At 39.2% G+C, this 16,678-nt stretch overlaps 1 protein-coding gene across 7 annotated transcripts in view; it reads right to left on the bottom strand.

Annotated features, from left to right (window-relative positions):
- The window catches only part of add2 (adducin 2), a 29,997-nt gene that overhangs the window by 7,037 nt on the left and 6,282 nt on the right, over nucleotides 1–16,678 (bottom strand). For 4 of the 7 annotated variants that reach the window (XM_015390423.1, XM_015390418.1, XM_015390425.1 and 1 more), the window contains exons 2-13: nucleotides 13,173–13,350; nucleotides 12,669–12,810; nucleotides 9,827–9,978; nucleotides 9,603–9,683; nucleotides 7,546–7,695; nucleotides 7,189–7,332; nucleotides 6,925–7,023; nucleotides 6,406–6,582; nucleotides 4,924–5,172; nucleotides 999–1,118; nucleotides 840–926; nucleotides 617–743 (exon numbers count right to left, since the gene is read on the bottom strand). In XM_015390423.1, coding sequence (XP_015245909.1) covers nucleotides 617–743; nucleotides 840–926; nucleotides 999–1,118; nucleotides 4,924–5,172; nucleotides 6,406–6,582; nucleotides 6,925–7,023; nucleotides 7,189–7,332; nucleotides 7,546–7,695; nucleotides 9,603–9,683; nucleotides 9,827–9,978; nucleotides 12,669–12,810; nucleotides 13,173–13,319 — 1,675 coding nt within the window. In that variant the 5' untranslated portion in view covers nucleotides 13,320–13,350. Of the gene's footprint in view, nucleotides 1–616; nucleotides 744–839; nucleotides 927–998; nucleotides 1,119–4,923; nucleotides 5,173–6,405; nucleotides 6,583–6,924; nucleotides 7,024–7,188; nucleotides 7,333–7,545; nucleotides 7,696–9,602; nucleotides 9,684–9,826; nucleotides 9,979–12,668; nucleotides 12,811–13,172; nucleotides 13,351–15,418; nucleotides 15,595–16,678 lie in introns of those variants that run through there. The other 3 variants (XM_015390424.1, XM_015390422.1, XM_015390419.1) reach the window with 2 other exon arrangements.

The raw sequence follows: 16,678 nt of genomic DNA, 5'->3' as shown, positions 1-16,678 counted from the left end.
GATGGATGGATGGATGGATGGATGGATGGATGGATGGATGGATGGATGGATGGATGGATGGATGGATGGATGGATGGATGGATGAAACAGGGTGGGCTTTGACTAACCCAGATGTGACGGCACTATTCTCACTCCAAACAATTATGTGATGTTTTAGTAGATTTAGAAAAAAAAAAAATTAAAGTTTATGTTTATATCTCAGACTGATGAATGACATATTTGATCCATTTATAGGAATATACTTTAAATATATCCCTACACAGCTCTGGGACACAAGAATGAGAAAAGTTAGGAAATTAGAACAATGCAACAACAAGACAAATACGAAAAAACACAAGGATTATACTTATTTTGTAATAATTACAACTAATATAAAAAAAATAATAAACATTTTTATTTTTTTTTTTTTTGCAGTTGTTGCACCATAAATAATTTGGCACAATAAAACTGGCCTCCATTCTCATGTGTGAGATAAGAGAAACAGGCATACAGGCTTTAAACAGTAAAGGAGTTTTTCTTGAGCTAGAAGCTATTATCATTTTGTAACCAGCTCAACCTGAACTAATTAAAACAAACAATTAATTACAGTTGCTGAAGCCATTTAAATAGCTGTTACCATCAGTCCCTCCGTCCTGTTTTCGCTCCACCTCCTTGCGGTACTCCTCCAGCTCCTTGTCAGTCAGCTGGTTGAAGGGGTTGGGAGGTTCTGGTTCTGGTGGAACTTTGGGTGGACTCACTGGGGTCTGATTGACAAAATACAAATGTGCAGGATTTCACTTTAAATCAAATGTTTTGGAATAAGTTTATAAGTTCTGGGGCAGATATGGTGCCGTGTTTACCGGAGGGCTCTCATCTGTTATGACACTTGCAAGCACTTGGGACTGTGGTCCTGCAGTCTTCATATCCTGACGATTCTGCTGTCGGATCTGACAACAAACAATGGGCTCGGTAAATACACAGAACCGTACTTAGAAGAAGAAGGAGGTTGGTGGACTCACCTTGTTTCGGGTCTCAATCACCTCCCTAGGGTTGGTGAAAAGAGGCACAAACTGGTTTGGGTTCTCTATCTTGATGGCTGTGCTGCCAGCCTGGGTCACTTCTTCTGTTTTGAGCCACTGCTGGAGGGAACAGAAGCAGGGAAGCAGGGTTTAAACTGCTAAATAAGAACGAAAACAAGCAGAGTAAAGAAATGCATAACTTTAACTTAAAAAGCCTCCTGCTTTCTATCTAAATTAAAATTATGCAGCCAAGGGACAATTGTGAAAATGTCATATGTTTGCCCACCAGAGGGCAGAATGTGTTCTGTTGAAATACTTGGAGAGCTGATGGGCTTTCATCTGCAATGCAGACAAGAGGGTGAAAAGGATGATGGGAGGGACTGTGAAGCTCCTCCCACTGATCTGAGGCTCCCTCTCTGATTTTTCATGTGAGGGAAACGTTGCAATTTCCATCTTTTCTATTTGCCTAACCCTGATCAGGGTCAAAAGAAGAGTCATATTCCTTTCTGAATATATCATATCAATTATATATTTATATATAATTGATATGATATATGATAATAATATCAGAAAACAAAAATAAAATATCCTGATTCTGAACAAAGCATCAGATAGAAGGGTGCTCACTGTGGATTCAGAAAGATCTTCAGTGAGTCGACAGTGATGCATGTGCACGAAAAGATGGTGAGTCACAGTATGTCCTTTTGTCCTTGCTGCCTTAACAAACCAAGTAAGATCTTAGTACATCTAAAGCCATTCCAAATATTCCTGTCTCTCATCCAGTTCTTATCCCATCCCAGACTCTGATCCTTCTGCTCCAAATTCTTCCATTACTTCATTTTAATCCATTCTCCGGTAGGTCACAGTGTTTGTGACCCGACTTTAAAATGTACCCTGGTAGCATAACATAGGAGGACCTTAAGAATGAAAATTATTCTCACTTTTTTAGACTTTTCACGTTATGTTGCAACCCCAAATTTTCAAAGCATTTTATTGTAACATTAGGTGATAGACGATATAAGACAAAAGATAACAAAGCCAGTTGTTTTAAAAGGGATATACAAACTAGAAATCTAAAGCGTTGCATGTCCGCTGCCAGATTACAACACATTGGCAAAGAGAAGGCATTGATTAAAGATTGTTTTGTTTTTGTTTGTTTTTTTGCAACAAATTCTTATAGTTTGGACCTCTGAGTCATTATATTTCATAACCATGCCTTGTTTTAAATCAATATACTGTACATCTGGCTTCATGGCCAGAGGCTAAACCTGTACAGCTTTTCTCCCACTGCTTCTAGTATTAATAAACTCCATCCATCAGCTCTGACCAGCTTCCCTGTCTAAAGAATGCTTCACCACAGCTTTAGGCTGCCGATGCAGCATCTTATTGTTGGAATGATGATAAAAATAGGTATCTTGGTCTCATCTGACCTAAGCAGCTTAAGCAGTATTTTTTTAATGTAATTAAGAAACCAATTTGTGTTTTAGGGGTAAACCACATTAGCCAGTTTTTTCAGTAAAACCTTGTTGCTCAGATTAAAATCCTTTATTGTTTCTTCCAGCTGGATAAACTCTTTATTATAAAGAGACTTTCTGTGTAAACCTAAAGCAGAAAGACATGAACACATTATGACTATTTGTTTATTTAGAGAAAGTTGAAGCTTTATCACATTAACCAGCATTTAATGCATCTTTTTATAGGGATCCACCATAAATTGTAACAATAGATTTCATTTGAGAAGTATATATTTAAATTTAACTATAATACATTAAAAATACTTTAAGCTGTTTAGTTTTAATACATTTAAATAAACTCAGACATTGCCATGTTCTTAGCACTGCAATGCATTCTGCTGAGTCCTGTAACGCTAGTTCCATCCAGCCAGAACAGCAGTGTGTAACATTAAACCTTTTAGTTTTAACTGGAGAAGGATGAAATTGATGAGAATGTAGAAATACTAACAGGTAATGAAGATTAGAAACGAACAGAGGAAGAGGGGAGAGTATGCGTCACTTTAAACTGCCAGTGATAGATTTTAGCTACAGTGGAATCAAAATAAATCTTCAGATTTTACTGATTTTTAAAATTACCAGTAGCTTCTTTCCCTTGTTCCCCTTTCAGTGTTCCCCTGTCTTCAAATAGTGTTAGCTCTAGCTAATATAGTAGCCTAAACATCAGATCACACCTGATCTCATTTCTTCATTTCAAAAGATATCTTATGTATAACAGCTCAGCGTGGTATTGTCTACATTAACACCAAATGCAGCATGTTAGCCTTCCTGTGTTTACTCTGTAGGCTCCAGTCCAGTAAGACTAAAATGCCATCTACCCATCATTCTTTAAAGGGGTCATAGAATGATTCTATAGGGTATTTTGTGCTGGTCCTTAAGGTCTCTGAATAGGGTGTGTAACAGTGGTTGAAAAGGCTGAAAATGGCATGTTTGCTGTTCTATGAGCCCTAATACAAGCCTGGTCAAAAGCCCTAGAATGAGAGGTAGAATGACAGGTTTTCTTCCTTTTATGGTATCCTCATGAATATTTAGATGAGCTGTGCTCTGATTGGTTGGTTTACAACGAGCGAAGCTTCTGAGTAAAGACGCATCATAGCAACAAGCACTCACTCACTGAAACATCGAAATTGTTGATATGGTAGGGTGACCAGACATCCTCTTTTTTTCCGGACATGTCCTACTTTTCATACCTAAAAAATGTATGGGGAGAATTTAAAAATCTTCTGGGATTTTGGTCGACTATAGTGCAGCACATAGTCGAAACACACAAGGCATTCGAACCGAGCCGAGAGCTGGTATGGGAACCCCGGCAGGCGGGGGCAGGGAACCAGCGGGAGACGGAGTGACCGAACCCGACCTGGTGATGGTAGCCTGGACACAGGCGGCCCTGTGCTTTCCCCCGCCTGCCTTACCAGCTAAGGACGGGCGGTTCATGGCTCTCTGCTGAGATCTGGTCCAGTCAGCGGCCCAGCAGTCAACACTAAAGCTGTATGTAAATTTCGGGGCGTGATAAAAGTACAGGCCAGAACCCAATAAGGCCACATCCCGAATTTACATTAAGTCTGGGCTTTGTTTAAATTCGCCTGTTTTGTGGTGGAAGTTTGGAATTGTGGGATTTGCAGAAAAAGGAAGTGTCGATGAGGTTTGAACTTCTCTGTACGTCCATTTCACCCACTGAACTATCGTTATTCATCTATGACAGGGTAAACTCGGTTTTGCATTCTATGACCCCTTTAAGGAAAAATGGTGACCTCTAGGGGTTAAATATAAACAACATTTTAGAAAAGTGAATATAAATGAGTTTATGTCTTATTTTTTCAGCGTTTCCTGACATGTGCAAAGGTTAGGATATTGTTTTATTGCCCCATCCTAATTTAGCTTCTAATCTACAACTTCCTCGCTTTGGGTCTGTGTTCCTTGGCATTTATGATGCTCTATTATCTTTCTTAATGTTCTCTGACCAACCTGGGAGGGTTTCACAGGACGCTGCGATTCATACTTAGATGAAGCTGGATTACATTTAGGGGCAGAACACATATCGAGGCAACTTTTAAGAAACAGTTTAGTTGGAAAAAAGTTGTTTTTTTTTAAACTACATGTACTAGGATCTAACCTTCATTTTGCATGATTTCTTACTTTCTGATGGTCAGTCTCAAAAGGTTGAGAATGTGTTTCCTGATTTCAAAGGTATGCAGGTATGTCAGTGTTTTACATACTTAAATGTAAAAATGTTTGTTCTTCCTTTTCCTTTATCCCCTTTAATCATTTCATAATTTCAACACTGTGATCAAATTATTTGTATATTTTTTTTCTTTGGCAGGTAAAATAAACTCCTTTGAAGTTTGTGGTTGCAACATGTCACATTTTTTAAGCATACGTTTGCACATCAGCTTGTTCAGAACCAGAAGCCTCACAGTGGTGCGTTGGTGTCCCGGGCTCGCCTGCTCCTGGCTGACTTTCTGGTAGGTGTTGGGGGTATTGAGCCATCGGGTCCTCTCCTGCTGCTGCCGCTGAGCAAAAGGGTGCTGCCTCAGAGCCGGGTGGATGCCATCATCATCAAACTGGTGGAAGGCTGTTACGGTCGCTGGCACCTCCACCTCCCTCCGGGTCCGTGAGCGCTCCAGCAGCACAGGGAAGCGGTAGGCGTAGCCGGTACGATAGCCCTAAAGACACCGAAAGCTTTTTCAGAATAAAGTATGCACTGCATGCAGGACTCCATTTGTTGTGTCGTCCATTAGGTTTAATAATGTTGCACCAACTTCATCACCAAGTGAGCCTTGTGGGTAGATAGAAACCTTTTTTTAAAGTCTGTGTATTCAGCCCGCTGAGTTTTTGTGGTTTAAGCTTTTAGTCCATAGAACTGCTTTATGTGCTACATTAAGCTGCCGCTTCTGAACACTCAACTTTTCTCACTGCTGTTTTAAGACTTCAATTTAAAAACCACAGGAAATCTTTTATACCTTATGTTTTGAAGCATCAATAGAAAGTGTAGCAAAAGTGCTTTCCGTCTCTTTATGGTATTAATGCTTATATCAAGTAAAGGTCTCCATGATGAGACAACTTCAAGAAATTCAAAAAAAAGTTAGGAGAAAGAGATATACAGAGAGAAAGACACTAGTAGCTACATTTAATTGTGTTCAAAGGAGAGAGTTTTCAACATGCTTTGTCCAAAACCAACTAAATGTAACAGATGCCACATTATCAGGGAATTATATTGAAACATGGTAAATAAGCCTGGCATATAAAGGTGTAGAGGTGGATTTTTCGTGAATTTTTGAAAAAAACCTGCCCTTTCCACTTAAGATAAAATGCGGACACACAACCCTGTACCTGCTTCCAAGAGGGAACGTCTATTAAACGCGTGCAAGAGCATGAACAAGCCCATTTCTCCTCTTGCACTCTGTTTAAAAGTTGCTTTTTGCATTGCCTATACAAGCTTAGTTTCCAAAAGAAGGTTCGCAATTTTTCCACCATGCCAGACTCAACACCGGTAAGTGAAAAAGGGGGATGAGCACATAGGACGGCCTTACGTAAACATGTCACCAGAATGACTGACATTTAGTAGGACCATTTATTTTAATGATCCACCAGTAAAAAGAACATGCTCCACTATACCTTTAAGCAAACAACACAGCAAGACAACAACAGATCCATGAATTAGATTATTGAGGACTGAAGATGTATGAGCAACAATGACACATGGTGTCCTGTAGAATATAAAGCTGTCTAAACTAATTGATGTTCTTTGTCCGAACAAAATATTCATCATTAAAGGAAAGAGAAACCACATGGAAATGTTTTCATTTCAGCTTTATGTCCCTCACTGCCAAAAGAACAAGGCACCAAATGCCATGCTGCCCAGCGAAGGACTTGATGCATTTCAAACTGTTGCTTACCAGATTATCCAGAGTTCTCATGAGAGCTTCAAACTCATGTTCTCCAGTGCGGCTCTTATGCAGGGGTCCGAAGGTGGAGCCGGCCCAGCCGACGGTGCCAGTCGGGTTGGGTTTATGGATAGTTCGGTCCAACATGATCAGGTTGTGTTCCCCCCCAGAACAACACAAAGCCGACACCTGCAAAAAAAACAAAAAAACACACACATCAAGAGTTATTCCAACAGTAACCTTGATAAAAAACAAAACACAACCCGACCTCTTGCAATTTATGTCCTAGTATCAACTACTCCTGGCATAAAATGCTCTAAAACCTTGCAGTTTGTCCAGCTTTGATTATATAGACAAAAGAAAGCCCGAAATAAAGCAAAACATCATTAATCATGTCTTTCTACGGGTAAAGACAAAGATGGGGATTAAAGTGATATAAATAGAAGATTCCTCTAGTAAATAGCCCTACATTAAAAACTACAAATACATAAAGTTTATACAAGTATCTCTAAGCAACCTTATTAGTGGTACCTGGATCTGGCAGGCTGCCTGTATGTGGTAGATGGTGTAGAAAGCCTCCTCCAGTGATTCCCCCAGAGCCACGATGCCATGATTCCTCAGCACAAGAACCTGGAAGGAAGAACATCTGTGGTAGGTAGCAGAACAAGCTTCAATTATTAATTCAATGTGAGCTCCATCACCTCTTGGATCCCTCGCATTCAGTTCTGCAGCTCAATATCGTGGGTGGAAAGCAAGCGCTAAAGGCTGGATTAGTGGTTCTTTCAGTTCGCTCACCTTACAAGTGGGTCCTAAACTCTTCTGCAGCTCCATTCTGTCCGCTTCCTCCCCCATGACACCGTTATAGTCATAGTAAGCCACGTCACCAACCAGCAGAGCCTCATGGGACAGAGGCAGCAGGCCGCTTTTCATAGCAGAAACCTGGAGACAGTAAGCTGTCAGCTTTGAGAGTAATGACAGTTCACTTTTAAAGTATCCAAGCAACATTCCAAGCATGTTTGAGATGAAAGAAATATTTGGATAACAACTGTAAGAGAAATAAATCGAGGAATAGTGTCTTTCCTGTGCAGGTCAGAGTAGAGTCAGTAAAGTAGCAACGCCGCCCTCAGTTACAGCCATCCCTCACTGACTCACCGCCGCTGTAGCAGGCGTGTGGAGGTGAAGCAGGCAGCGGACATCGGGCCGCGCTGAGTAGATGGCAGAGTGCAGGCTGAACTTGTCCGAGTCCACCTGTAGGTTGGTGCTGCCCTTCTCCACCACCTCACCCAGAAGATTCACCTTCACCTGTTATGAAAAGCAAAAAAAAGACCATCAGCAGTTTCCCTGACTGTGGTGTTTAGCTGAAAACCTGCTTCTGCGTATAAGCAGGAACTGCTGAGGCTTTTAGCAGAGCAGCAGACCACAGGTCTGCATATAGGAATAAACAAAAGCTATTCTAACCTGCTGAGTACTACAGTGTTTTCTATTTTATTTTATGAAAATTTCTATATATAAACATATAGAAATAAATATACTACAGAGAGTGCAGTATTCAGGAGCTGTATTTACCATGAAGTATTTGCACTAAAATATGCAGGTGTCTGACAGAATAAGCATTGAGAATGAGCTCGGTCTAAACTACAAAAATCTGCCACATCGGGTTTATTTATAACCTTTTCCTGTCTCTAAGGACGAGAATTCTTTTCTCATAGGACATTGCAAGTATCGTATGCAACCAGGAATAAATCTTTTTTTCTATTCTATTTTTTTATGGATGCTGGAGCAAAGTAACCTGACTCCGCCAGATGGATTTGCTCCGTATATCCATCTGGAAACCTTCCGTTGAAGTAATTTTGGGAAGGGGCGAAAATACTGGTTAGCTGATTGGCCTATGTTGGTGATAGATGGGCCAAATAAACTAATCAGATTAACGAAGCATATGACATACTAACAGAGCGACGACGAAAACACAACCACAAGAAAGGCTACTCTTGCCGAAACCAGTCGGAAGAAGAGCAAAAACATCTTTTCCTCTGAGAAAAGCCTCCAGAGCAGTGTTTTGCTCTTCTTTCAGTGAAGAAATACTCTGTAATTCCGATACTACTTGCTTGATAGCCACGCTAACGCTAGTTTCATCGGCTGAAGCCGCCATGTTCTTTAGACTGAACTGTCGCGCTTCTCATTGCGTCACACCTAAACCCGCCTCAAAGCCAACGCTGATTGGACGTTCGTTTGGTGAACGGCTCCAAATTTTCTTTAACGGAGAGTCTCCAGACCGATCTGCGAGTGAAACCTTGAAAGCTCGCGAGATCAGGATTGTCTCACGAGGCTAGGAGCAAAGAGGACTTAATAGAAATGCACCCTCTCTTGTTGAGATATGAATTTATAAATATATTAAACAATGCATTACTTCCTACTCCAGTTTTTAATGAAAAAAAAAATGTTTTGGACTATACATTTTGAATTGTTAGTTAACTAATTATTTAGAATTTTAAGGTTTTTTTTATCTTATCACTTTTTTGTATAGATACTAAAAGCATGAGTGGGAACCTTTCTATTGGCTGTTTCCTGCACACCCATAAATCTAAATGAAAACTGTCTCAGTGGATCTCATTAAAAATTTACAAATAACAAACTCTGTACTTAACTTTCTAAAAAGTCTGATCCAGTCCCACAATGACAACAAATGGACCAAAAAAATCTATTTGTAATAAAAAACCTTTACACAAACTGTCTGAGTATTGAAGAGATATTCTTAGATCTAATCCAAATATAATTAAAATAAAGGCAGTAAGTTATCATTAATACAGGAGTTTAGATTTTGGGAAGTTGGGAGTAAGAAGCCTTTAAAGAGCCTGACTGCCAGCTAAGAACAAGCTTTACCCTTTGATTTTTACTTGTTTTAACTTTATTGGCTATATTTTACATTTTTTATATTTTGTAAGTTTTAAGTTTTCAACATTCTCATTAAGAACTACAGTTTTCTTGGTTCTAGTCTTTAACACTTGTTTATATTGTATCTAAGGCAGGATATATTGGTTGCACAATATTTCAAATATCAAATATTTCTACTTCAAACAGTACTTGAGATTTTTCAGCTTGCGGAATTTCTGTTTGCACAGGTTCCGGTTCTGAGCGTTTACTTTTTGTAGATACAACAATGGAACTGGAAGGGTTTTTTGTGTGTGTTCAACACAAAAGTCCTGACTCACCAGGCTGGATCCAGTCACCTCACTGTAGGCCAGGCCTTCTGGAAGCACAAGGAAGTGTTCCTGTTCTTTACTCACACGCAGCTGACAGAAAGGAGAATCCGCCAGTGAGACACACATCAAGCATTGTAGTAAATTAAACACAGGTAAATAGTATATTCTGACTCCTCTTGGCACAGCAGAGGAATAAAAGCAGGAATGAAACTTGAAAGTATTTGTAAACTAACTGTGAGGAGAGTTTGGCTGAGCTGAGCCCAGCCATAAAGGTCGAACAGCCGGTGGGTGCTGGCCAGTTTGCAGCGCATCAACCGCTCCCCTTTCACCATGCTTCCAGGCTCCCAACCATGCAGGTCGTTGATCGGGGTGACCATCATCATGTCTACCACAAAGAAGAGAGAAAAGAGGGCTGAGGCTGAGAGGACATGTGTAGATAGGAAAAAAAGAATCATGTCCTAATTTAGTTTTACCAGAGCAGTGATCTTCCTTCTCTCGTTGCCAGCTTGTTTCTATATTATTAAGTACCACTTTGATTGGATTTGTATCTGTCGATATCAATATAAGCCTTGTTGGTAGGCAGGGCAGCCCAAGGGATAAGGAAACTTAGCGACTGCTTATGGTCCCAAGTCAACTAGGTGCAGCTAGAACAATTAATTGTTCGGTTATGGTATGGTGAAGGATTTTTATGTAAATATAGCAACAGAAATCCACAATTTCATGATAAAATTATGACATTTATATATTAAAGTATCTCTAATCGTTTACAATCATTACTTACTTCCAAATAAATGCCTTTTTGCACCATGTCTCTCCCACACTGTTTAACACATTTGATCACTGCTGCACATTATGAATGGAAATGTTCTGTTTCACTGCTGATCAATGCTGCTCATTCACTGTATAAACTAAATTGTATTATGTATAGAAAATGACAATAACGTTTGAGTCTTATACATGAAAAATAATGAAGACCAGTTAAATCTCTCTGAGAGACACAAATCTTTAGAGAATAAATGTCAGTTTAAAGTTTTCTTGTTTATTTAAATGAATTATGTCTGTTTTTTTGGGCTACATGTATGACGTCAACACATCAAGCAGAAGAGGAAGGATGAAGAAAACAAGCATGGCTGCTCTGGCTTTGAAGGTAATACCGTCCATCTCTTTTTTAGAAACGAGCAGGACGTCATTTGTGCGCTTGTGGATGAGAAGATGTTTGTTTGTTCTCCCGACCAGAATTAGTAACAGTTAAATTTATCAGTTGACTCTGCTAATTGTGAAACAAATCAACTGCTGCTGTGATTTGGCTAAAAGCTTGACATAGGAGGCAGGTGACATTTAATCTATCCAATCAGCTTTAAGAATTGTACTGAATGTCCCTCCCTTTTGGGAACCCTTTCTCTGTGTGTCTTACCAGATTGATACCGTGCAGAATTTAAATTGAATTACACGTATTACATGTCTGGCTGATTCCAAGTTACAAAAACATGACAGTTAGGTTAAATGGCGTCTCTAAATTGTCCTTTGGTGTGAGTGTGTGTGTGTGTGTGTGTGTGCATGGTGCGTGCCTCTGTGTTGTCCTGCGATGGACTTGCGACATGTCCAGGCTGTACTTTGCCTTTAAATTAGTTTATCGTCTTTGTGTGAATGATCTGAGCATTGGACTGTTGATTTGGCAGAAATGGGGGCCCCTACAATCTAATTTTGCTTCAGGTCCCTTAGACGCTGGGCCGACCCAGATAGTAGGCCAGAAAAGCCTTTATCCTGACATTATATGAAGCTGCAATAGTTTATATTTATAGAGAGAGTCATTGCTGCAGTTCTCAAGGTAATTATTATTTACCTCCTTTAAAATCCTTCTTACTGTGTTTTTGTTGTGGTTCTCCCCTTTTGGGACATTGAGTTTTTATTTTTCAGTTTTCACTATCTAAGTAATTCTGTTTTGTTGATCTTTTGTTTTGTTTTCCATTTTGTGTTATATTTAAGCAGTCCTAAGTTACTATCTGCTGCCCCCTTGTGCCTGTCTTCTTTCCCTTAGCTCCTTTCTAGTCACTTTCATCCACACCTGCTCCAGATCATCTGATTACCCCGGTCTTTGTTCTGTCTCCCATATATACTCTCCCTGTGCAGTTACTCAGCGCTAGTTCCTTGTTGTTTGATTGCTTCCTCCCCTCTGGCTCCCCACTGGAGTTTTTCCTGATCTTTGCTGGTTTGTTGGTTGTCAGTATTTTTGTGTTTTTGGATGTTTGCCTCAATTTCCTCATTAAACCCAACAGAACTTATCTCTGCCTTCACCCCCCACAATCTCACCCCCCTCAGATAAGATAAAGGCGGTTTATTCATCCAGTAGAGTGGTCAATGGATAAAAGTTTAGTATTTATTAAAAGATATTGCTTTACTTTATGTGACTTTTTTCCAACTAAAAATTTTATTGAATATTAGATTTTTTTTTTTTTTATTTCTCAGATTTTATTTCTTAGACACAAGTTTCAAGGCATTTTATACGTAAGAGTAGGCTGGTTTTGCTCTTCTGTAAGTCCCTGCATTTGGAGGCTTGGAGTGGAAATTACTTTTCAATTTGTGTTTAAAACTATAAAGAAGTCCTCTCTCCTTCTAGGGGCAGTTAAGCACACTCACACAGGTTTCATTAATTAAATTAGTAAATTGGTAATATAGTTTCATTTGAGTTTGTTTTCAGGGTTGGTTAACCGTTGCTGTCTCAGCGTTGCTCTTTGTAGGTCCTACTGTGTTCTGTGATGTTCTGCATCCACTGTATGTTTCATTGTTTACCTGCTTTGCTTTCTGGTATTAATGTTCTCTTTGACAGACATTCACAGCCTTTTGATTTGCTGGTGCCTTTGAACCACTAAATGGGTATTTTCATTAAAAAATGTTGATTTTTCTGCTTCTGAAGTTTTATTTGTTGCTATTCGTCACGGTTTTAAACTTAAATTAAATACCAAGGCTGTATGTAATGAAATTTCGTTTTCTATACACTCTGTGCTTTCAAAATGACAATAAAGTTTGTCTAAGTCTATGTGAAAAGAGATTTACTGCAAAATCTTTGACACGTACTGGAGGGTACAGCTGGCAGGGCGGCTGGGGAGCCATGAGACGCCATGAAGTCAGCAAGCTGTCTCAATGCCCATAGGTTGGATGAGCTGCCACCCTTCTTCATCTGTTCCTGGATCAGCACATCCAGCTCCTCTCGAAATGACTGAACAGAAATCACAGGTAACAAGTTATTACACAGGATTTAAATGGAGATAAAACTGTCCAGTCTTGTTTTCAGTAAAAGCTCCTAAAATAATCCAAAATGTCTTCAGGTCAACATTAAACATCTTATACTTGTTAAACTAAGGGCTGCGAAAGATGTCCCACTTCCATCAGTTCATTTCTGCAACAAACAGACTAATGTTTTAGTCCAAATAAATCACCTCTGCTGAAGTTCAGTGCTGTTTAAATGTAAGAAGATACAGTAATTACATTTACAAAGAAAAGGTGTTAGAATTTCTAAGCAGTCTTAAGTTTTTTAACAAAGCCCCAAACTGCATTAAAAGGTAAAAGCTGGCATCTCACCGGACTCTGGAGGAGGCTGGAGATCCTTTTCTTTTGATGAAGTCCAGAGACAGGTGTAGAGTGCTGTGGTGACTGGAGGCTCTCAGGGACCCCATCGCTGGGGCTGCGCTGCACTGGAGTGCCCTTTGGTGTTGGAGATTTGCTCATCTTTAACGTTTTATAGTCAGTTTATAAAAACCTGGGGGAGACATGCAAGAAAAAGGTTCCATGAATCATGGAAATGTGGGAAATATCAGAGACCTGTTCACAAAATATTGTAAAGGTTTTAGCTGAAAACATGATGACTGGTAGTTTTCAGATAAGAATGTAAAAAAGAATCAGGAAAATAAAAATAGCAACGAGAGATCAAAATGAACAATAATAAATCTGGTAGTAATGCATTGTATGTCCCACATAGCTTCAACAAGCAGAGGAGTGTGACCACTCACAATGCTTTCACAAGGTATAAGTACATCATTTCCTTGGTAAGAAAAAAAATATGTCTGATTTTAAACAGAATCATCAAGGAAACAAAGATAGCAAAACTACACCTGACAGCCACCTTAAAGCACAATGGTGACAGTATGATGATATAGGTTTATGCTACAAGTAAAAACCTAGTCAATGCCCAAGCATTTATAAGTATAAAGTGCTGGATATACTCCCCGCAGACATTTTTGATTTATGCTTAATTTTGAAGCATGATCTATTCCATGCCACAAGAGAATCATAAACCAGCTGGTGGTGAGGAAGTGTCCCTCCGTTGTCCGACAACGGAGGGACATGAGGGTGAAAAAGAGCGGGGATCCAGGTGGAAAAAGGGTCCCAGAGTTCTCGTGTACCTCTCTCTTCTAGCTGGTCCAACTTCACGAGTTGTTTTCCACACTTGCAGTAATACAAACAAAACAATCCGGCAGCGGATGTAGATTTGACCAATCAGAGGCCTCCTGTCTGCGTTCATCTACAATTTGGGAGAGGTGCAGCAGAGTGTCTGCAGAGGGGGCGGGGACGTCTTTGCATTCACTGTGACACCTACAAAGACAACCTAGTTTCGAAGTATAAATCAGCCTTAAGAGTTAAGCTTGAGGCTATCTGTGTTGAATTCAACATTGGCTCAGTTTGAATTTACTGACTGAACTGTTTTATGTCATTGAAGTGTGTCGGAGATAAAAAGACAAAAAACAAGCTGCTGTTTAAGGGTTTGAATACCTTCACGTTGATCGAACTAACCTCTTGCATGCTTCTGTGATTCATGCTGTCTTTGCCCATCTGTTTATGTATTTCTACTAATGCCGCATCATTTTTATTTTCATTCCTGGACTCGACAGATTTCTGTGTGATGGTTTTTTAACCTCAACATGCCTCCACAACATTCTACCTGACCTGCCTGCTGTGTTCCTTTGTCTTCATGAAGCTGTTTGTTGGCTAATATATTCTCCTATAGATAACATACAGGCAGACTTCATCAAGGAATTAATTCACTTCTGCGCCTAATTTGTTGTTTTTGTAGCAGATTTAAACTGGTTGACTGTCCCGTCTCATCTGCCCCATACCGCCACAATACCATTATAAAGACATTCTGCCTTTACAATGGTTTATAGGGCAGCATAGGTCCTTCGAAGGGTTAACATATAGCATCTGATTTAATTCATGCCTTTTTCAGATGTTTTTGGTGATTTTTATGTAGTCAGTTGACAGGTTAATTAAAGGTATTATATTGAACTGTACATTACACATTATCTTCTTCTATTTGTACAACACTCAGCACGTAGCATCCTTCTGTTTAGTCACTAATTCCCTATATTTCTGCTTTATGAACGGCACTGAAGCTGAGATATGAAAAGGTTCAAGAGTGATTTCTTCTATAAGTACATTTGTAAAGGCACAGTGTGTCGAACTCTTTCCTCAATTACAGAAATACTAACTTCTCCATCCTTTCCTTTTCCTTTGCAAAATTCAGCAAAACTAATCAAGCAGATGAAGTCTTTTCCAGTTATTTATTTTAAAAGACAGAGAGAATCCAATCTGCACATCAGCCTCAACAGAATTAAAACCCATGGAAGATCCAACCTCTGTAATCAATAATTCAAAAAACATAAACCATTCAATCAAAGTTCTCACTCGTGTGCAATTTGGTCCAATTATAAATACCTTTGCATATTGCAATGACTTAAAGAATCTCATTTCCTGTTTGCAAGTATAAAGTGAACATTAAGATCTTATCTCCTAGTAACTTTTAAATGTAGGCATTAAAGTGAATACTATACCATTACATAAAGGATGCTGTATTCCTATGGCTCCTGGGGGAGGAAATGCAGCTCAGACAGAAAACGCAGGCATAAGCACTTGGATCTCACATGCAGAGAGCACCACTAAGAGGAAATGATACAGCTGTGGCGTTATTGTAAAGCGTAAAGAGTTACTGTAAGGATTTTGTGTGGAGGGATGGCCCCTCCCAGACACACAAACGGAGCTGCAGTGACCAGATAACGTCCTGAACACACACCACACCCTCCCATCCACTGCTGCAGGCTTCTAACTGACTTAATGGCTTACTCACTTGATTTGTTACAGCTCTGTAAAAGCTCAGCTGACATGCACTCTCAGGTTACACCCCCTCAATTTTCCGAAACTTGATCAGATCCACGGAAATTGTTAAAGCGCATTATACTGCAAAGTATTAACCCCCCAGCAGATAGCTAAACCTTTAACTGAGCTTCTGGATTAAAATAAACTCAAACCCAACAAGATTAGCAATAAAATATTAGATAACTAGAAGAGCACTCAGAGGGCGCAGACCTCCGCCAAGCAGCATATTTAATCCAGAATTTTTTAGCCTGATGCTGAGGCTGTCAGTAGTTAAAATGCTGTCAATCTCTGGTTTGGTAGGAAACTACTTGTTCCACCAAACATCCCATTTTCAGGATATTTTAAAACATTCCAGTATCCATAAAATTGAATGTGTCCCTCCCTTTAAATGAGAGACATATCTGATAAAAATGTCCTTAAAATCCATTTAACTTTACAAGTTATCCTGTAGAAACACTGGAAAAATTTCTAGATCAGTCATTTTTTCTTAAAATAAGTGCATTTGTTCTCGATTGAGGAGGTAAAAGAGACATTTTGCCAATGGAACAAGAAAATTTACACTTAAGATAAGAAAAAGCAATTGCATTATCTTATTTCAAGTGCATATTTTTTTGATTATCTTATTTTAAGAGTAAAAATATACATTACATTGGCAAACTATGTCATTTGCCTACTCAAATTAAGGGTAAATACACTTAATTTAAGACATTTTTACTTATTTCTAGATCGTTTTCCAGTGCAAACATAACTTCCTTGAGGAAGGAGGCCAAAAAGCTGTTAAAATGAATATAAAACACTGATCCTGTCCTTTTAAACTTAGAAACGTTTTTTTTTCTTTTTTTTTATCTATGAAAACTAGCATGCTTTCACCAGAGTTATTTTTTTTTTTTTTTTTGATTACATCTGAAGTGATGTTGGTTTTAGATGACGGTTGAAAG

This window comes from Cyprinodon variegatus, unplaced genomic scaffold (assembly GCF_000732505.1).
Source record: "Cyprinodon variegatus isolate N-32 unplaced genomic scaffold, C_variegatus-1.0 Scaffold498, whole genome shotgun sequence".
NCBI classification, from domain to species: domain Eukaryota; kingdom Metazoa; phylum Chordata; class Actinopteri; order Cyprinodontiformes; family Cyprinodontidae; genus Cyprinodon; species Cyprinodon variegatus.
The sequence above is the reverse complement of the archived record's forward strand: the minus strand, read 5'-3'. Positions and strand labels throughout refer to the sequence as shown.